Genomic DNA, 20,811 nt, shown 5'->3' with positions numbered 1-20,811 from the left:
TCATCATCATCATCATCTTTGGATCGTGATTCATCTTTTCAATACATGAGCCGCATCTTGGGAAAAAAGCCCAACAGGGGCCAAATCAACTGACACGGTATCAATCCCCGTCACCACAATCCCCGTTTACCGGGGATGCGGATGCAATTAACGGTGTCTTCAAACCACGCAGCGCACCACACATGCGTGATTTTGTCTTCTGAAAACATTAGGTCATTCATATCCTGGCTGTGATGGATGTGAATGAGGGCATGCTTTTTTAACGGTCCCTTGTAAGGGCAATTTAATATGACCAGTCGCTCGGTCAGTTCCTACGCAGATGTTGCGCTGTTTTTAGCACATACTTGTGTCTGGGTGCCAAGGGGGCAGCGGGGCATACAGCTGGGATGGCGGCGCGTGTTTGTTTATCCTGAGAAGAGGGGTGTCGAGCGAGTCATGTGTATTTCACCAACCGTGCGGCCTGTTTATTTGAAAGTCCAACGTCAATCACTTCTGGCGGTCGCGGGAAACAGTGAACTACTTGTTCCTCCGGCCAGAATCCTCAGTTTGAGTTCTAGTGGGGGGCGGGGTCACTTGGTGAGACAATTATGAGACTCAAAAATACTTTTAATGTATATATAAAAGCTGAAAAACGGACCTTCAAATCTACCGTAAAAAAAGGGTGTAGAATTTACTTCACTTTCTAGCCGGTTGCTTGATGAGGCTTCTGGCGCGTGGAGACGGTCTGTTTGCTTTGACCCGTGCAGCGCTGAACGTCTCTGAAGTATTTCATACATGTGTGATTCCTCTAACTATAGTTTCCTCCCCCCTGAATATGTCTTCTGCCTTCAGTCCCGAACACCTGGAGCAATCCGGCTCACCTGTGGAGTGTGACAGACAAGCGCTCCACGTGCGGTGTTGGCTTCGATTTTAATATCATCACTTCTAAAAGATGTCACCGGATTTCACTGATCTCTTCAAAATGTCAAAGTTGTAACTACTCACACGCAAATAGTTTGTTTGTCATTTATTTTCAGAACATATATTATAAAAATAGCATCAGATTGTACTGAAGCAACCAGCAAATATTATAAAAATACATATTTGTAATACATCAACTCCGTGTTGTCACACTGATTTAGTGTCAATTTATTCTAAAGGTCAGGTATGAGGTCAAGAAGTTCTTCACTGTTACAAAGTCCCTCATTTCACTTTGACCTGTGACCTTTGCCTCAATCAGGTTATATTAATCATCCCCTTCCAGTACAAACACTGAGTCTACCTGATTGCAGCCACATCATTCATCGTTCATACATTTCGAACATATCGTTTAAAAATATATTTACAGTGCTCTCAAGTCACCACGAATTGTCCAATTATTAAAACACAAATCAAGTCGTTGCAGACGTTTTCCTGATCTCCAGAACTCAACAGCCTGCATCACACAGACTCCGCAACGTTCTAGAACACCGGACTTCCAAAACGCTGGGAGTGCTGCATCACACAGACTCCGGAACTGAATTATGGAACTTATTCCTGGAACACTCTAGAACACGGAGTGTTGGTCTGGGTGGGCTCCTCCTGCCTCCCTAGCGCCCGCTGGCCTTACTGGGGTACTGGTACTGGGGAACGCTTCTCTGTTGCTGGTCCGGCGCCAGGTTGATGCGGCGGATGTTGAGGTCCGAAGCGAACCCCCGGGCCTTCTGGTAGAAGAAGAGAGAGAGCTCGCGGTCCACCAGAAAGTTGTGGTAGATGGTAGCCAATCGCGTGCAGAGCTGCAGCTGCGACTTCTTGTTGCCCAGGTCCATGGCGGCGGCCAAGGCCAAGTGGTAGTACCCCGCAGCATCAAACGGGTCCTGGAGTCGGGGGGTCAAAGGGGACATGTTATGGTTGGGTGTAGCTCAGAGGCAGAACATTGGTCTGCAGATCAAAGGGTTGCAGGTTCAAATTCCCCCCTGGATGTCAGTTTGGAAGAGAGCGTCTGCTAAATGAATACATTTAAGTTCAGAGGTCAGAGTGGGGTCTGTGGGGGTTAAGGGACATCTTGGTTCGTGAACATCCAGTCACCCATCCTTTAGTACAGCTGTAAAATGCACAATAACTTCCCATATGAGCTGGAAGATGCAGAATTCTAAAGCTGGGATAAATAATGTATTATTTATCTCAAGAATTCTCCCTCTGCCTTCTTTCATCAAGTGCAGTCTTTCACAAGTTTTTTCCCCTTCCCTCTATCCCTTCTTTCTTTCCTACTCTCATTCCCCCCCCCCCCCTTCTCTCTCTTTCTCTCCCTTCTTCCACGAGAGCGGTCTTGTCTTTCACCTTGAGGTCGTAGAAGATGATGTCCCCCAGTGTCTGGTACACTCTGACATAGTACAGGGTCTCCTCGTCGAACTGCAGGGGCGTGGGGCAGAGGGACAGGGCCTTCAGGTAGTAGTGTTCAGCCAGCTCAAACTGGCTCAGGCTGTGGTACACGGAGGCCAGCCGGTGGTAGGCCACCCTCTCGTTCAGATGGTCTCCTACAGGGTGGAAATGTACCGTGACAAACCAAAACAAACCACCATTTTGTTTGTATCGTCGCTTGTAAGGCGGTATGGGGAATCAGGTGGCTGAGCGGTTAGGGGATCGGGCTAGTAATCTGAAGGTTGCCAGTTCGATTCCTGGCCGTGTCAAATGACGTTGTGTCCTTGGGCAAGGCACTTCACCCTACTTGCCTCTGGGGGGGAATGTCCCTGTACTTACTGTAAGTCGTTCTGGATAAGAGCGTCTGCTAAATGACTAAATGTCAAATGTAAATGTAAGGCAACGACAGCAGAGAGTCCAGGAGGAGTTGGGTGTTAGATCTTAGTGTTGGGTTTGGGTTCAACACCTATTGCCTGTCAATGCTAGTGAACTTGTGTTATTTTTCTCTCTTATCCAGTGCGGGGAAGACTGGCACCTGGTGGCCAAGAGCATACTACTCAATATAACACTCAGGGATTCAAGCCGGCTCAATCAGTACAGAACAGACCAGCATGACAGTCACAGTTCATACGCGTCGTGGCTTCTCGGATATTTCTAGTATGTACTGTCTGGGAATCGAACCCATAATCTGAGGCGGTGAGATAACTAAATAAAGCAAACTCCAAGTGCAGTCCTGGTGTTTCTCAGGTGTGTGTGTGTCTAGTGAACCCCTTACCCCCCCACCCATTCACCCAGAGACGATTCCCAGACAGGTCGTCTGGGAATCGAACCTGTGACCCACCCAGAGAGACGCTGAGCTGCAGGGCGGTCTGAGCGAACTCCACCGCCTCCCCGCTCAGCTGCAGGCGGAGCAGAAGCTCCACCAGCTTGTTGCACAGCCTCAGTCTGGACGCCACGCTGCCCGTCTTCACAGCGATGGGTAATGCCCGGTCCTACCACACACACACACAGGGTTTAGATGACACACATCCTGAAAGGTGAGGTAACACACTGCATCCCTCTTACCCTGTAGAAGGAGACGGCCCGGTCCAGCTCCTTCCCCACGTTGAAGAACACGTCTCCAGCAGCCTCCAGCAGCCCCAGGATGAACACAGTGTTTCCTGTGCCCAGACCCACGTCCTGGGCCACCTGGAGACCACACAACAACACCGTGACAACATCATGACAACTCCGTGACAACACCATGACAATACGGTGACAACACCATGACAACAGCGTGACAACACCGTGACAACACCATGACAATACGGTGACAACACCATGACAACAGCGTGACAACACCGTGACAACACCATGACAATATGATGACAGCCCCACTAGCTCCTCCCCCCCAGCAGGTAGGTGCGTACCTGCACATACAGGTCCACCAGCTCGTCCTGCCCCAGCAGCAGGTAGATCCTCCCGGCCTGCAGCCAGGCGTACGCCTCCTTCTCCCGGAGGCCCAGGTCAATGCAGATACCCAGACTCCTCTTGGTGTAGTCCAGGGCGGAGCGGTACGCCCTGCGCACAGGAGGACGGGGTCACACACACACAGTGAGACAGACAGACAGACACACACACACAGTGAGACAGACACACTAATAAAGCCACACAAACAAAACATGATTTAAATCCAACGTGCACTAAAGCCATCAAACACACCACCTTGAGCCCCCCCCTCCCCCCCACGACCCCTGACCTCTCGGTGCCCAGGCTGAGGTAGAGGCGGCTGATGGCCTCCAGGACGTCCCCCTCCCGGCCTCGCTCCCCCCGGCCTTGCAGCAGCCCCAGCTGGTGCTCGTTGTAGATAATGCACTGGGCCTCGTCGGGGCAAACCGAGCCATACAGGTGGCACAGCCGCCTTGTGGCGCTCAGCTGGCCTGCCAGGGCAGGCAAAACAAATGCACCTGAAGTCACTGGTCACCACGGGCGTTAGGTTGAGGCTAAACACAATCTGGTAGTAGCATCGAAATGAAAATAAAAGGCTTGATCGAAGTCTCAACCTACTTAAGTAGTTCCACACTTACTCTCTGTGTGATTGGACTTCATGGCGACCAGCAGGGCCCACTCGTAGTAGATCTTCCCCCTCTCCTCCAGGCCCTTCTCCACGTAGATCTGCCCCAGCTCCAGCAGCACGGGCACAAAGTTCCCCTCGTGCCCCTCCCCCTCCAGCCCCGAGAACCTCCGCACGGCCTCCTCCAGCCTCCTCTCGGCCAGGCCCCGGGCTCCCGCCCTCAGGCACAGCAGCCCCAGGTTCGCCAGCGCCACCGCCCAGTTAGCCGCGTCCTCGAACTCCTCGCAAACGGCGGCCGCTGCCCGGTAGCTCTCTGCCGCCCCCCGGAGGTCCCCAGAGCGCCGGAGGGCTACGCCCAGCATGTTGAGGACCAGGCCCTCCTGGGGGGAGGTGCAGAGCTCAGGCAAGGAGGCCAGGACGGCCTCCAGGATGTCGGACGCGGCGCCCGCTTCGCCTTGGCTGATGTGGAGCCAGGACAGCCAGATGAGGGCGCTGTTGAGCTCGGTGGAGCTGACCGCAGAGCGCGAGGAAGAGGAGGGGGTTCGGTCGATGAGCGCATGCATGGAGCTCACCGCCTTTCCCAGCATGCCGTGCATCTGGAACAGCTGGGAGAGGCAGAGGGTGAATGCCTGGATCAACGCTTGGTCCCTCCCTCCACCTCCACCTTCTTCCTCGGGGATAGAGAGTGCCCGGAGCAGGTAGGGAGCGACTTGAGCCGGCACCGTCACCTCCTGCTTCCTGATCCCGTAGAGCCTGGAGGAGTTCTCCAGGACCAGCCCCACGCCGCTGAGACAGTCAGCCAGCCGGGCCGACGGGTGCAGGCAGGCCCTCCAGGCGGAGCTCACGCTGAGGTGGGGGAGGGAGAGGTCGCTGTAAATCCTCCCCAGGCTCAGGTAGCCGTGGCTGGGCTTCACGCTGGGCGTCCCCGGGGGCTCCCCCTGGAGGACCAGGAGCCTCTCCACGAACGGCACCGCACTCGCCCCCTCGCCGCGCCCCCAGTGGAGCTTGGCCAACAGGAAACAGGCGCGGGCTTCGGCCATCTTGTTGTGAGCCAGCACGGCCTTCTTCAAGACGAACCTGAGGACTTCCGGATCCTTCTCCAAGCTGGAGACGCAGCATGGGAAGCCCATGAGCAGGGCGGCGATGCGCTCCGACAGGGCGAAGTACTTCTCTGTGTTTTTCTGTGTGAGGTATATGGCGGCTAGGCCGACGTAGACACTAGCTAGCAACAGCATGTCCGTGAAGCCGTCTCTGGGGACGGAGAGCGCCTCCTCGAGGTAAACTCTAGCCTGAGAGAACTTCAACCTCCCGACACACAGCTTCCCCAGGAAGAAGCACAGCCGGCTTTGCGACCAATAGAGTCGCTTTTTCCTGGCCGTTTCCCTGGCGACGCCCAGGTACGCCACCAGCTCGTCATCGTCCGACTGGCCCTCGAAGTTGGCCGCCAGCAGTTCCGGGGTGAGGCTGTAGAGGGCGCCAAACTCTGGTTTGAAGCCACTGCCGTCGAGGAAAGCCAGGAGGAGGAGGATGCTCCGGCTGCTGCTGGCCTCGTCCACCGGGTGCGCAGAGAACAGAGGGGTGCCGGGTTCTAGAACCTCCGGGCTCTCCGCGCCGTGCGTTCCGTTCGAGGTCACGACGGAAGGCGGAACCTTGGCCTTCTTCGCCGCGCTGAGAATCCTCTCGACCTTCCTCTTCAGCTCGGACCGTTCGTCTGCCTCCATGCCGCCATCTGGAATGATCAGGTGAGAGGTATAATCAGAGGGAGGGAGAGAGAATGAGAGAGCGTCTCTCTTAGGTTCCCATGTCAACAGAAGACATCGTCATCCTAAACTAGATGAAACTTGTATATGGTTTGTGTCACTGAGGCATAAACAGTATATCACAACAGGACAAACAGTGTGCGCTTACTTTGAACTGGTTGCTTTGGAGATTCATCTTCACCGAGTAGATCTGGAAGTCAACCAAACGGTTAAACCAACGATAAAAAAATATTCGGTCCGTCAATAAAAAAAAAAAACAACCGAGCCAAGCTGCACGTCTCTCGTCGCCGCGGACACGCCGTCCTCGGAGACGGCGTTCTGTCTCACCCAGTTTGTAGACAGAGGTCACGTTGTTGTGGGAGGTCTTCTTCAGCAGGGCGACGGTGTGTGGTACGAGCCGCTCCTCTCCCAGGGTGAGGAACTCCCTCTCCTCCCGGCCCAGGAAGACCTCGGGAGCCCTGCGGAGAGAGACACCACTTCAGACCCCATCACTTCCTGTACTGGTCACGTGACACTGATATGGCTGTTAAATATGTACACAAGTATCTCTGGGCCGTGCACTATTGTTTTTGTACAGAGCGTATTCGCATCTTTACACCAACACGGGTCATCTTAGACTTAACCCCTGACCGCCTGTACTTTGAAACCATAGCAACATATACTGTACACTTACTCACAAGTGGATTGGTCGGGTTTGACCATGCAGGTTCTGACCAGTCCAACCTCCCCAGTGTCCTCCTGCTGGCCAGCGAACCAATCAAAGCAGGACACCAGCAGTCCCACGATGATGATGCGATCGCCGGGCGCCAGGCTGAGCTCGTCTGGGCCCTCTGCGTCGTACGCGACCGCGGCCACACAGCTGCCCCTGGCTGAGAGGAGAGAGAAGGAGAACGTTGGAATTCATGTTTTTGTGGGTGGAATTTTGTGTTCCAAATTCGAATTCTAGAACCATCAGGCATGGGGGATTCTAATCTGAGTATCAGATTGATGATCTAATCTCACCGAACTGGAGGGGGAAGTCGCAGGCAGGCCTTCCGCTCCCGACTAAGATGTTCTCTGGACAGGACTTGAGGAACCACCTGGGGGGACAGGTGACACATTGGACACATTTCAGCATCTGACCAGGCACTGACAGACAAGGAAATAAATACAAAATACTTCCTAAGCGAGAGAGAGAGTGAGAAAGAGAGAGAGACAGCAAGAGAGAGAAAGAGAGAAACAAAGTTAGAGGAAGAGAGACAAAGAGAGAGGGAGACAGAGAGAGAGTGAGAAAGAGAAGTAAGAAAGAAAAAGAAAGAAAGAAATAGAGAAAGGGAGGGAGAGACAGAGAGAGAGAGACAAAGAGAACGAGAGAGCCAGAGAGAGGAGTTGTGAGACAGAAGCCGATACCCACTGGTAGAAGGGGACGACAGGCTCCAGGGCCGGACTGGGCTTGGTGCCCCGGGCTCCGTCCCCCAGGGACAGCACGGTCCAGCCGGAGCCCAGGAACGGGGGCTCGAACTGGGCTATGTCCCCCTGCTCCAGGTACAGGTCGCCTCCGGAGGTGGAGCTGTCAAACATCTGGTGGGAGCTGCAGCTGGCAAAGAAGGAGCCTGGGGAGGGAGGCAGGGACGGAGGGAGAGGGGAGGGAGGGAGGGGAGGGAGGGAGGGGAGGGAGGCAGGGAGAGAGGGGAGGGAGGGGAGGGAGGCAGGGAGAGAGGGGAGGGAGGGGAGGGAGGCAGGGAGAGAGGGGAGGGAGGCAGGGAGAGAGGGGAGGGAGGCAGGGAGAGAGGGGAGGGAGGGGAGGGAGGGGAGGCAGGGAGAGAGGGGAGGGAGGCAGGGACGGAGGGAGAGAGGGGAGGGAGGGAGGGGAGGGAGGCAGGGACGGAGGGAGAGAGGGGAGGGAGGGAGGGAGGGAGGGAGGGGAGGGAGGCAGGGACGGAGGGAGAGAGGGGAGGGAGGGAGGGGAGGGAGGCAGGGAGAGGGGAGGGAGGGGAGGGAGGCAGGGAGAGAGGGGAGGGAGGCAGGGAGAGGGGAAGGAGGGAGGAGAGGGAGGGAGAGAGGGGAGGGAGGGAGGGGAGGGAGGCAGGGACGGAGGGGAGGGAGGGGAGGGAGGCAGGGAGAGGGGAAGGAGGGAGGAGAGGGAGGGAGAGAGGGGAGGGAGGGAGAGAAGGGAGGAGGGAGAGAGTTTGTGTGTACAGTATCAACAGTAAATATGTGTGTATATGATGTACACAGCGTGTGTGTGTGTATAGTATACACAGTAAGAGTGTGTGTGGACCCTACCCTCCTGCATGAGTAAGCCTATGTACATGAGGTTGAGGGTCTCCTCCTGGATGGAGATCTCGATGCCCAGGTCCTCCTGATCCAACGAGCGCAGCCAGAAGTCCTGGTCCAGCAGAAGGTTCTCCATGCACGGACCCAGGAACCCTGAAGGAACCAGAGAGCACAGAGTGAGAACATCACGGCACACGAACATGGCAGAGCTGCGATATTTAGTATACTGTAGCTACTATAACGACAGGTTGGATGGATTTGGATTCAAGCTGATCATAGGAAACATAGTCTGTTTCATCTGAGACTATCCGAAAGCGAGGCTTCTTGCTTTATTGACTCTAATCCTGATAGTAGTAAATGCTCACATACCCATGGTAAAATAAGTGGTGAACTTCCATATTTCTTCAAAGGTTTTGAACGTAATGAAGATGATGTTTTCTTCGCTGTTGATGGAGAGGATCTGAGCTGACACCTCCTAAACAAAGGGGAGAAGGAGCGGTTAGTCCTCCGGTGCCGCACACTGACATTTCATCAAATAAAAAAGAAAATCATAATTAAGAAGCTGGCTGGGCTGTCAGAAATAAGGAATGTGTATGCTGCAAAGGTACTGAGTCAGTTGGTGCATATGAGGTCAGAGGTCAATTGTCAGGGTACCGTAAAGAGGGCCATGACTTCAGCACTGTCAGCCTCCAATACACGGAGTTTCCCCCTCAGCACTTCCTGTTTGCCCTCGTCGACAGGAAGTCTGTCCGGCCCCTCCACCATGGCTAGCAGCATGGGCAGAGCTGGGACAGGAAGTCACATGACAGTTTGGTCACCACTCCAGTGTATTGGTGTGAGTGCTTGGAACACATTTGGACTGGTGTGCTGGTCAGTAACTATGTTTCCTTGAGTAAACTGATCAACTGAGTTGATCCATCTACTTGAACCCCTCTCTACAACTGTGTTTCTGATGATTCCACTTCCCATTCTAGAAGTCTTTCTGATAGAACCACTTTCCCTTCTAGAACAGTCTTTCTGATGAGACAAGCAGGTAATCACTACTAAAGTGAAGGATGAGCTCAAGCAAGTTAATGTTTATGACAAGGGTTAGAGGCGCCTAGACTAGGCTCTGGTGGCTGCGAGGAACTCAGGTGACTCAATAAAACCATAACACTATAGTTGTCAAACACTCTGAATCCACATTCCACAGTTACGCAATCATAACAATCTGGGGGACAGGTAACTTGACTTGGTTGTGATCTCACACAATCGTATGAGATCAATATAACTGATCAATATATCCTAATGCAAATTTAAGGAAAACATTTTTTTTTACTGTGTTTGAGACTTGTTAGAAATGAGGGTAAACATGGGCCTTGGAGTGACTGTTACTCCCTCTAGCTTGAGGTTAAATGAGTAAATACATCCATAGTCTTTTTGCCAAAGTTGTTTGTTCACATAGTCACACACTGAGATTAATCAATGACTGTACAGCAGCTCTCTCAGGTCCAAGGTATAATCTAGTTCAAATTAATCCCTCTCTCACTCCCACTTGCTCCTCTTCCCCCTCTACCTCTCTCCCCCCTTTTCTCTCTCTCCTTCCCCTTTCTGCCCTCTTCTCCCTGCCTCGTCCCTTCTCCCTGCCTCCTCCCTTCTCCCTACCTCGTCTCTTCTTCCTCCCCCGCTCGCTCTTCTCCACCTCTCCCCCTTCCCCTCTCTCCGGGACAGGGGCTACGAATTAATGTAAGTGAATACTAGGGCATGGCGTGAACTCCATAACAATATCTGGGTGTGCCATCAAAATCAAAACATTCAGCGTTTCTTGTAGAAGCAGAATGTAAGGCACACACACACACTTTTCAAGATTGCAATGTAACCCAATCTGGCCTCATTTCTGAGACACCAAAGTCCAGGAGACCAATAGTTTGGTAGAAATCCTTCATATCTATGAAACTCAAACCCCTTTACTTCTTCAGTACATCAACCCATATGATTTAAACAGGAAGTTTAAACTGGACACATCAGCCTGTATGAAATATCAATACAAAGAGAAAGCACAGAATTCATAATATTGTACAGCAGAGACTGAGTGGAATCTGGGCAGTATAGCACAGCCATAACTTCAACCAGCTGAAAAAATGTAACCATCATCCCCTTCAGAATACTGTGGTTGGAACTTGGAATCTTCGTCGAATTCTATTCCAATGTGCCTTGCTGGAATCTAGTTTTGCAACTTTTGCAGATGAAGCACTGCATTACAAAATACGGGAACAATGGACTTCTTAACGGAGAACTGACTGGTGTCGTATTTCTACAGAAGGCCGGTGGTTGGGCTGGTTACCTGTTGGGAAACTGTCCTCCAACGTTGTCATGGTTCCTCTCCTCATACTCCCAGCCTCTCTGGGCAAACCGCGCTCTGTGTTAAACAAGTAAACACATGACGTTGCACATGATCACACAAGAAACTCAAACTGAAACTATTATGTTCTTAGGCTTATTGTAGCATACTCAAATTATCGGAAACTGTTTAGTGTTTTATGGTAACAGATTTATTGTCGTGGCCACGTTTGATTGACACGATTGTCAACATTTGAAGCGGATTCAAATAAGTCAGCGGGTTAGTGTGGGCAGTGTGTGACTTTGCAGTCGTGCACTACTGTGATATTATGCCAAGTGCAGGAAAACGAATCTGTCCCTGTCTTTTATCCACATTTCCTGCGTGTGAAACCACACACCCACACACACACACACACACACACACACACACACACAGAAAAAAACAGGAGCCAGGTTCTGATTTCACATAGGCGTACAATCGAGTGCAAAAACAAAAGAGCGACATCAAACCAACCATATAAAAAGTGATTAAAGTAACTTAAAGATCATTTAACGTACCCGTTATCTTGCTCTTGGTGAGGGTCCCCCTCTTCATCGCGAGGTCATGGTGATCCTCGGCGGAAAGCTCTCGCCTGAACGTTCGACTGGCAACTCCGTTGCCCAATGGCCCCGACTCGAAACTGGTCATTTCGAATCTAATAATTTACGTTTAGTCGCGTATCATAAACTCGGCCGGCGTACACAGACCTTGATGTCACGCGCCCACTGAGTTCCGCGCGGACTTCACGTTGGGAGGGAGCGCAATAAACTTTTATCGCCGTCAAAGATGACATAGCGCATCACAAACACTCAGAGAATGCTTTCGTGAGGAATAAGAGACACAGAAGAACATCTGTTTTGGTAAATAACAAACGGATCCTCTGAAAATCGAATGCTGGTTCCGAAGTCCTGCTTAAAACACCAGATCGAATTGAGGCTACAACTTGTCACGTCCTTCCCAGTGACGTTTACAACCTGTGCCTCGTGCAGCCAGCAGCCAGTGAAATGGACTGGTTTGATAATCGCTGACTAAACAAACATTTTTCAGCCCAAACCCACGTCACGTAGGCATTGTATGCGTGTGCTGCAATTTCACATTTATTTTCGAAGGGTGCGTGCCACTTAGAACATAAAAAGATACAGAGCAGAGCTTTCTGGCCTCTCTCATTTACACACAACATAGACCCTACAACTGATACAAATGAATAACCGTTTACATTAGACTAGCCTACATCGCTGAACAAATACCGCCCTGTGTCCCCTGTATATCGACTGGTACAGGCTAGGTACTAGGTATTCACCCTCCCCTTCCGCGGGCAGAGAACTCTGAAGTGTGTATAGTCTTGACTAAGAAACACGTCTAGACAACTTGTTTCACTCAATATCAACGCAATGTGGAGTCACATTGGTCTTGGGATAACATAAACAGTCCTTACACATTATTTTGACTTTAATTCCAAATTAGTTATCGTGATTCCATGCATGTACCTGAGCCACTGTGCTTGAGTAAATCTCCCCTGCCAACAATACGAAGGGTTTGTGTTCTGACCATGCCCAGGTGAACACCCCCCCCCCCCCCCGGACAAGTTTCTTCATTTACATACGGAATTGCCAGTTCGTCAGTCGACCTCAGAGGTCAACTTCATCCAGTTGAATGGAGTTTCCACAAGGATTGTTTTCATGTGATTTTAACGGAATTATAATGCGCGAAGGATATAGTTGACAAACATTTCTATGTGTCGGTTGCATCTGCAAGCTTTCAATGGCTTCTGGCTGTATCCGTCTACATTAGACTATAGCCTACATAGCTGAACAAATAACGCACTGTGTCCTCCAATTCTCATGGACTGGTACAGGCTAGGTACTAGGATATGTAGCCATCCACCCTCCCCCTCCGCGGGCAATGAACTCTGAAGTTTGTATAAGAAACACCTAGACCATTTGGTTAGGGTTAGCTAGTTAGTTAACATAAATAGTCCTTACACATTGTTAAGACTTTAATTCCAAACGAGTTATCGTGATTCCATGCATGTAGGCTACCTGAGTCACTGTGCTTTAGTAAATCTCCCCTGACAACAATATGAAGGGGTCTGTGTTCTGACCATGCCTCCCACACGACAAGGTTCCTCATTTACATACGAAATTGCCAAGTGTGTCAGTCTTCACATCGACCTCAGAGTTCAACTTCAACCTCACAGCGACGCAGATGTCCAGTCGATTTTAGTTTCCACATGCGAGATTGTTTTTGTGTGATAAGCGGCAGGACCTTTTTACGGAATGTGTCGATGGATATAATTGACAAAAGTTGTCGGTTGCATCTGCAAGCGTTCAATGGATTCTGACTGAAAACTTCGCGTCGTTGTGAAGCTCGGATAATTAATCGAAACTTTTATGAAACACTGGTTAGTAGCCTACGGGTTTCTTATGCTGTGTAAAAATATGCCTTATGTTTGCTTGACGATGTGCTAGCTAGGTTACACTTACTTAGTTTAGCAAGAAGGGGGCTTGACTAAGTTTGGCCAGTTTTTAAATAGTTCGTCGTTGGCGAGGTCAAGTATTGTAGCTTGAATAACAGCACCAACAACAAATGGCGTAGATGTGACGTGAACATGGTGAGAGGAAGAATTGAGTTTCTATCAACCAAGGTCTGAATGCTGTTGCCTACAGTGCATGTTGTGTGCAAGTTTTGCGCATAATGTCAAAGCTTAGGTCGTGCATGCTATGCCAACTGCCGCAAGCGGGTAGGCCTACCCAGGCATTTTCAGCGAGGTGAATTTCACCAAATAAATGGTGATCGGTTTTGCCACTACGTGGCGACATTGTTCAATATGTAGCCTAGCTCTTTAGGCGATGTCTTGGTTTGTTTATGTTAGCTATGTAGTCTAACAGAGTTTGGTGAGTTTGTTATTCTGTAATGTGAAGGAACTCAACACGATCATATTTGAGCTATTCATTTGGACAAATGTTCTGTTCCAACTTGTGTTAATATAGTAAACTGTTTCCGTTCATTTTCCATTGGAGAACCAATTATCACGTGACCAGGAAGTGCTTTATAATAGTTTGCAGCGTTCGAAATTGTTAGTTTTAAACTTTTGCTGAACTCGAGAGTTGCGGCGATCATGTTTAATGCACGTCATGCTTTCTACTCTGAATTCATATTTTGATCAAATATTGCTACAACTCTGAGCAGGTTTGACATGTTCGAGAACGACACCCTCCAATTTTGTATGGTACAGTATCGCTTCTCGGCCTTTTGGCTAAGATCAAGTGTAGTATCTGTTCTTATCAGTTTAATATCTGATACGTCCCCTACCCGGGGACCATATATTAAATTGATTTTTGGAACAGGGAGATGGAATAGGGGCTTGCTCCGTCCACTCCACGCATCGACCTGGTATTGCAGTACCTCCAGGAACGGTGCACTCCCCTCCCGGGGAAACAACGATGTTGAATGGAAAACGGTCACTTCCGGTAGGCTATGCTTACGAAACCATAGTTACGGCCAGCAGCGTTGTATAGTTTTAGTAAATATGTGAACTCCCAATATTTGTTTTTCTTTAGTGTTGATCAGTTTGTGTACAGTTGCAACATTTTAGGAACTAGAAGAGTTTGTCACCATCCCGGAGAAAAAACGTTATCAGTGATCAACCAGGCACGTGAATAGTATCGAGTCAAATACTCTGGCCCTAATATTTAGTCTCAAATGTCACGAGTAGGAACATGCAAATGCAGAGTTACGTTCCAAAACCATAACTGACTTGGCAACAGGCAAAATTAGTTACTACGTCCTGTCTGTCTGTTCTGCTAGCGCCCTCTAGTGTACGCTTGTGGAACTGTCTTGTAGTCCTCGCAAATGTAAGCTACTGTACTGTAGAAACAAGAATGTAAGGTTTCATAGTTCGTTTCGGATTTCTTCTTTAGGCCGATTGTGTTTGGAGGGTAATGACAGTCCCCTAGGTTGTATAACTGGTAGTTTACAACTAATATGGAAATGTTTCTATCAAAACGTAACGGTTACTACTAGACAGATACAGCATTGAATTCTGGGAAATCAAAACACGGATGTATCAACGTGCGTTTACACACCAACCACTCTTTTCTTTACCGCTACGTTCTCTGTATTGAATTTGTTTTGGAAGCATTCTTTTATATAGGCGTGCTCTCTCCGGTGTCGCAGCTGTAACCGTCACCGTGTAGTGCATGCTCCGTGATGACACCCGCACGATGGCCGTGTACAATTCATACTTACCTGGCAGGGGAGATACCATGATCATATAGGTGGTTCACCCAGTGTGAGGCTCAGCCATTGCACATTCGGCTGTGCTGACCATTGCGAATTCCCCAAATGTGGGAATCTCGACTGCATTATTTCTGGTAGTGGGGGACTGCGTTCGCGCTCTCCCCTGATTTCTGTGTCAAAGACAATATCCTCTCTGAACCACTGGTGGGCAGTGTTGTATTCTGGCGCTGTAATATTGTCAGCCTCGAGATCTGTTTCCTGCTCGACTAGAGCTGTCAGGGAACTTGACCTGAAAGTTGAGCAATTTGCTCTTCCAATACAGTTAAACGATCTCCTGCGCTATCCTTGATGCTTTCATATACTGTGTACCTATACTGTGTGTGTATACATGAATGTTTATTTAGTTGGCCTAGTTTTTACAGCTTTGTTTACACACACTGAGTAGAAACAGCAGGACATTCATGCATGTATAAATATATACACAGTCTCGCACAGTATATCACCATGATCTTAAGAAGCCAGTCAGTCATGACCACACTGGGAGACACCGTCACACCTGCTCACACGAGACCCTGCTCTTTAATCTCTACACATTTAGCCAGGTAATCCTCTGACGGAGGGGAGGAGCGACTGAACGAGGGATGATGCGTGTCAGGAGCGGAGGAGGAGAAGACGGGACACTCTTCCTTCAGTCGGTAGAGCGCTGTCGAGGAGAGAACTTCTAAGGTAAGACACATACCTGGGTTGTTTTGGCTCATCCATGTGGAGGGGAGGCAGATCAGGGGTGGGTGATGGGGGTGCGTTCAAGGCTATACATGCTATGTAACGGCCGCATAGTATCCCCACTTTGTCACCAAGTACTGAAAATTCATCCACAGTAAAATATCATAAGATTAATCTCAGACGGTGCATGTGGTTCTTAACATCACAACGTTCATGCTCCCTTCCCCGGCAGATAGGGGGGTGTAGGGTGGTGTACAGGGCAGATAGGGGGGTGTAGATGTGGGGTAGAAGGGTGTAGGGTGGGGTAGACGAGGTCAGAAGGTGGTTTGTGACGGGGTATGCGTGGCTCCTAACACCAGGTCTGTTTCCCCAGCATGTCCAAAACTGCCTCCACCTCCTCTGCTGCCTCCACCGACAGGTGAGTCTTCCTCCACCTCCTCCTCCTCCTCCTCCTCACTACAGCTAGTGTGCCCACTACCACGGGGGATGAACATCACACTCACTTGAGAGGGATTTGAAGTTCTTTATTAAAGAAGGAGCTCACTGGAGCAGTAATTGCTGTAATGCTGCCCCTGTGTAGGGTACGGGTGTGTCCTAGGGTGTAGATATGGAACGGTGACCCAGGGTGTAGAACGTAACACGTTCTGATAACAAAGGAATGCCTAGAGCAGTGGTTCTCAACCTTGGTCCTCAAGTACCCCCTGTCCTGCATGTTTTAGATGTTTCCCTGCTCCAACACACCTGATTCAAATGAATGGGTCGTTATCTAGTTATGCAGAAGCCTGCTAACGACCATTCATTAGAATCAGGTGTGTTGGAACAGGGAAATATCTACAACATGCAGGACAGGGGGTACTTGATGGTTAGGGTTGAGAACCACTGGCCTAGAGAACGTCTTGTTTATGTTTGTGGTCCGGAGGAGCTTGTGAGAAAAGTAGCCTGTGACCTCGCCGTGTGTTCCTCTCGCAGCAAAGATGGCGCCCCCAAGTCCCGGAAGGGCTCGTCGTCCAGCTCGGAGACGCCCAAGAAGGTGAAGGCCAAGAAGACGAGCGAGACCCAGATGAACAAGGTGTACACCAGCCTGCTCAGCACCGTGTTTGGAGCGGTACGATTCTCTCTGTCTCTCTCTCTTTCTGTCTCTCTCTCTTTCTGTCTCTCTATCTTTCTGTCTCTCTCTCTTTCTGTCTCTCTCTTTCTGTCTCCCTCTCTCGCATTTCTCTTGCACGACCAGATTCTATTGTGGTTTTTAGAGATGTATTTTATTTGGGTTTGTTGGGCAGCATTTCCTTGCCCGTTTGCTCAGACATTAAACCAGCAGTGACCTCTGACCCTGACTCACGAGAGGTCACGGTCGTCTTGTAGGATTACCTTCCTGTGTCGCTGGAGACTAAATGCACTGCTCCTTCGTGCCCATCGTCACGGCGATGCTGCCCCCTCACCCTTCTGAGCATCGTCACGGCGACGCCGCCCTCCCACCCCTCTGACCTGAAACCTTCCCCTCTGAGCATCGTGCACGGCAGACAGTAGGCATGTGATTTCAATAAGGACGAAAGCGTCTGATAAATCAATAAAATGTAACGCAAGACTCTGCTGAGACCATTCCAGCTCTGCCAGAGACGTCAACCATCCCTGCACGGGAGGTAGCTTAGCTGCTGAGAGAGAGAGAGAGCGCTCTCTAAGTCCATCTGCAGGTAGTTCCAGTAATCCTGTTCGGCGTGCTGTATTCTTAGCTTCTGACCTGCTGATCTGTGCCAAACCTCGTTAGGCTAAATCATCCAGATATGAGATGGTTAGTAGCTACTTGAAAGAGAAGTTGTGTTTTATTTAGCCATGGCCAGAGGTTCTTTATGAGTCGATCCAAGGGTCCAGAGGGTAAGAAATGTGGTTGTGTTGTAACTGGTATTGTGTGTTGATTTGATTTGCATGTTTTGGGAAGTGAATCTGGCTTTGTGTGTGTGTCTTAGTGACACTGGTTGGTTGTCAGACAGGACGTTTGAGGTTCCTAATCCCATGTGATCAGGAAGTGGCCCCACATGGGCCTGACAGGGGGTGACACCTGCTCACCTGTCATCTTGTTGTGTCTGCAGGAGAGGGAGCTGGCGCAGGCAGAGTTGGACGGTGAGTAGCTGCAACCCTTAACCCCTGACCTGGGATTCAGACCCTGAACCCTCTGACCTGGGATTCAGACCCTGAACCCTCTGACCTGGGATTCAGACCCTGAACCCTCTGACCTGGGATTCAGACCCTGAACCCTCTGACCTGGGATTCAGACCCTGAACCCTCTGACCTGGGATTCAGACCCTGAACCCTCTGACCTGGGATTCAGACCCTGAACCCTCTGACCTGGGATTCAGACCCTGAACCCTCTGACCTGGGATTCAGACCCTTAACCCCTGACCTGGGATTCAGACCCTGAACCCCCTGACCTGGGATTCAGAACGTGTCACGTAAAACATGTATCTAGCTCCACCCCTCTGACCGCCCTTTTTCACTCATCATGGGTCTCGATCTGATCCCTGACCTTTGACCCCAGAGCTGGCGGAGGCCTTCAAGCTGTTTGAGCAGGGGGACGGCTACATGAACTACAAGGACGTGGCAGAGTGCATGAGGACCATGGGGTACATGCCCACAGAGATGGAACTGCTGGAGATCGTGCAGCAGATCAAGATGAGGAGTGAGTGAAGATGATGATGATGATGAGAGGGGAGTTCTGTGATGATGATGAAGAGAGGGAGGGGAGTTCTGTGATTATGATGTACAGATTAGGAGGGAATGATCATGACAGTAATAAATTGGGTATTACTGGAAATAGGAGTGCAGATCATGCCCAGGCCAGTCAGTATCTTGACATCTGATTGGCCCCTTAATCCACGTCCTTCCCGTATCCTGACGGCTGATTGGTTGTGTGGTCTGCAGTGGGCGGTCTGATGGACTTCGATGACTTCTGTGAGCTGATGGGTCCCAGGATGATGTCAGAGACGGTGGACATGTTGGGACTCAAGGAGCTGAAATCTGCCTTCCAACAGGTGATGCTTAGCTATTGATTATTTCGATTGGACCTTTTATTTAAACTAGGAAGGTAGTCTGATTTACTATGGTGGCCAGGAGAGACTGATTCAGGAGAGTTAAAATGTTCATGGCTGTATGTTCCCCTCCTCCTCCTCCTCACCACCTCCTCCTCTCCTCTTCCTCCCCTCTCCTCCTCCTCCTCACCACCCCCTCTTCCTCCCCTCTCCTCCTCCCCTCACCTCCTCCTCTCCTCCTCCTCCTCCTCACCACCCCCTCTTCCTCCCCTCTCCTCCTCCCCTCACCTCCTCCTCTCCTCCTCCTCCTCTCCTCTTCCTCTCCTCCTCCTCCCCTCTCCTCCTCCCTGCCTCCACCTCTCAGTTTGACACGGACGGAGACGGGAAGATCACCCAGGATGAGATGAAGGAGGCTGTGAAGTCTCTGCTGGGGGAGAAGCTGAAGAAGGGCGAGCTGGAGGAGATCCTGAAGGAGATGGACATCAACGGGGACGGAGACGTGGACTTTGACGGTGAGAGAGGACGGTGTGAGAGGACGGTGTCAAAAGTTTCCAAATAACGTGAAATATATTGTGTGTATATAATACACTTGTGTGGGGGGATAAAACAAAAAAAATATTAAAAAAATTGTTGAAATCATTTTTGGGGGGGAAAGTTTCCATAGGTTGAAAAATTATAAAAAAAATTGGGAAGGTAGAACAAATATTTTTTGAAAAAGTTTCAAAAGGTAGAACAAATACTTTTGGATAAAAAGGTTGAACAACTATTTAGGGGAAAAAAGTTTTGATAGGCTGAACAAATATTTCGGTTGGATTCTCTAACCGCCTCACCTGGATTCCAGAGTTCGTCATGATGCTCTCCATCCGGTAGCTGCCTCCTGTCGTCGCCATGACAACGCGACACGGTCACCACGGCCCCCCGCTGTGACGTCGACACGATGAATGGTTCATCACCAGGATGTGTGCGGCGCTGTTCCTCAGGGACGTGTAGAACGTGTTGGATCATGTCTGTAGGTACGCTACAAGATGTCTGTGCCTAGCCGTGTGCTGGTCTAGGTCTGACCTGCATCAATGCTCTGGGTCAGGAGTACAAACCTTTTGTTAGTTAGCGGTATTTTGCTAGGTTAGTATTGAATCATCTGCTTTAGATACTTGATGACTTGTAGAGGAGTTGGTTTTGTGATGTTCTGCAAATATGACATGTGATATGGAAATGAGAGAATGTTTTGATATTTTAATAAAGAAACCTTATCAACCCTATTTTATTTTTTTCCTTTTGCTGTTTGGGGTACAAACGACAACAAATTACTTTCTCCTTGTAGCTTTATTTCAAAAACCTTTTTCTTCATGATTCTATTAACCTCCAATGTTTATTTGAACCAAAGAGAGATGATCAAGAATGAAACGGCTAATTAGAGCAGTCAGGCTCCAGAAGTCCACATAACACTGTCCTGGGTTTGGAGTTTCACTAGCATCAAAGCTAGGCTTCCTCACCATAAAGCACTATTCCACTCTAAAGTTTGCCAAGCGCTTTCATGAAAACAAATTAGATTTGAGTGTAGTATTCATTCAACACTAACAGTAAGCATATATTAGCATCAAACTGTTATTCACAAAATCCAGCTCCTTTCATGCAGGCATCTGCAGTCGTCTTATTGTCTTGACACAAAAATGGGAAAAAATAAATAAGAATCGAAACCAAAAGTCACATGAGTGGAAAAGACAACATGTCTTCTGTCACATCAACATCCAAGAAAAGGAATGTTTTGAACTTTAGTAAACTTTAAGACCGGCCCAATTTCTGAGGCCTCTTTCAAGGCCCTGAAACCACATTCTCTGACCACTGGTGTTAAATACTGTGCATTATTTAAGATTGCATCACACATTTGAAACCAGAGGTTAATGGTAGATGTATTCGACAGCTTTATCAAGAGAAAGCTTTCCTCAGTGTAGTCCGCTCCAGGGTTCAATCACAGCAACCCTCGATGGATTCAACAGCTTGATCTAATTAAAAGTCATG

General features: G+C 49.7%; 2 protein-coding genes and 2 non-coding genes across 6 annotated transcripts; 3 read left to right on the top strand and 1 right to left on the bottom strand.

Moving 5' to 3' along the window:
* Window positions 1-997: 997 nt before the first annotated feature.
* On the bottom strand, window positions 998-11,750 carry LOC136967540 (SH3 domain and tetratricopeptide repeat-containing protein 1). Of its 3 annotated transcripts, XM_067261365.1 has the most exons (17): window positions 11,326-11,748; window positions 10,772-10,846; window positions 9,103-9,233; window positions 8,818-8,923; window positions 8,458-8,601; window positions 7,586-7,784; window positions 7,195-7,271; window positions 6,866-7,061; window positions 6,520-6,650; window positions 6,341-6,382; window positions 4,446-6,161; window positions 4,118-4,298; window positions 3,789-3,939; window positions 3,445-3,567; window positions 3,221-3,371; window positions 2,299-2,495; window positions 998-1,835 (listed from the first exon to the last, which is right to left on the bottom strand). In XM_067261365.1, the coding sequence occupies exons 1-17, from the start codon at window positions 11,453-11,455 to the stop codon at window positions 1,569-1,571; spliced, it is 4,017 nt and encodes a 1,338-aa protein (XP_067117466.1). In that variant the 5' UTR covers window positions 11,456-11,748; the 3' UTR covers window positions 998-1,568. The 3 variants fall into 3 exon arrangements, 2 of the variants coding, with proteins under 2 accessions (XP_067117466.1, XP_067117467.1); XM_067261366.1 differs by lacking the exons at window positions 9,103-9,233; window positions 11,326-11,748; XR_010879503.1 differs by lacking the exons at window positions 998-1,835; window positions 4,118-4,298 and having other exon boundaries at window positions 2,356-2,495; window positions 11,326-11,750.
* Window positions 11,751-13,009: 1,259 nt separating this feature from the next.
* On the top strand, window positions 13,010-20,108 carry si:cabz01076231.1 (calcium-binding protein 2). Its single transcript, XM_067261431.1, has 9 exons — window positions 13,010-13,208; window positions 15,645-15,772; window positions 16,143-16,187; window positions 16,739-16,874; window positions 17,857-17,887; window positions 18,303-18,443; window positions 18,686-18,795; window positions 19,157-19,304; window positions 19,634-20,108. Exons 3-9 carry the CDS (start codon window positions 16,144-16,146, stop codon window positions 19,660-19,662), a joined length of 639 nt encoding a protein of 212 aa, XP_067117532.1. The 5' UTR covers window positions 13,010-13,208; window positions 15,645-15,772; window position 16,143; the 3' UTR covers window positions 19,663-20,108.
* On the top strand, window positions 14,044-14,234 carry LOC136932158 (U2 spliceosomal RNA). The gene has a single exon (XR_010874503.1). It is a non-coding gene; the product is annotated as a U2 spliceosomal RNA (small nuclear RNA).
* On the top strand, window positions 15,048-15,212 carry LOC136932124 (U1 spliceosomal RNA). Its single transcript, XR_010874470.1, has one exon. It is a non-coding gene; the product is annotated as a U1 spliceosomal RNA (small nuclear RNA).
* Window positions 20,109-20,811: the final 703 nt, after the last annotated feature.

This window comes from Osmerus mordax, chromosome 23, assembly GCF_038355195.1.
Source record: "Osmerus mordax isolate fOsmMor3 chromosome 23, fOsmMor3.pri, whole genome shotgun sequence".
In the NCBI taxonomy this organism is placed as follows: domain Eukaryota; kingdom Metazoa; phylum Chordata; class Actinopteri; order Osmeriformes; family Osmeridae; genus Osmerus; species Osmerus mordax.
Note: the sequence above shows the minus strand (reverse complement) of the source record. Positions and strands in the feature narration are given on the sequence as shown.

Coding starts and splice junctions, on each gene's coding strand:
- LOC136967540 (XM_067261365.1), bottom strand. CDS start 11,455: ATGACCAGTTTCGAGTCGGGGCCATTGGGCAACGGAGTTGCCAGTCGA. Junction 4,299..4,445: donor GAAGTCCAATCACACAGAGA/GTAAGTGTGGAA, acceptor CTGCCCTGGCAG/GCCAGCTGAGCGCCACAAGG. Junction 3,568..3,788: donor TGGTGGACCTGTATGTGCAG/GTACGCACCTAC, acceptor TGTGGTCTCCAG/GTGGCCCAGGACGTGGGTCT.
- si:cabz01076231.1 (XM_067261431.1), top strand. CDS start 16,144: ATGTCCAAAACTGCCTCCACCTCCTCTGCTGCCTCCACCGACAG. Junction 17,888..18,302: donor GGCGCAGGCAGAGTTGGACG/GTGAGTAGCTGC, acceptor CTTTGACCCCAG/AGCTGGCGGAGGCCTTCAAG. Junction 19,305..19,633: donor CGGAGACGTGGACTTTGACG/GTGAGAGAGGAC, acceptor CCTGGATTCCAG/AGTTCGTCATGATGCTCTCC.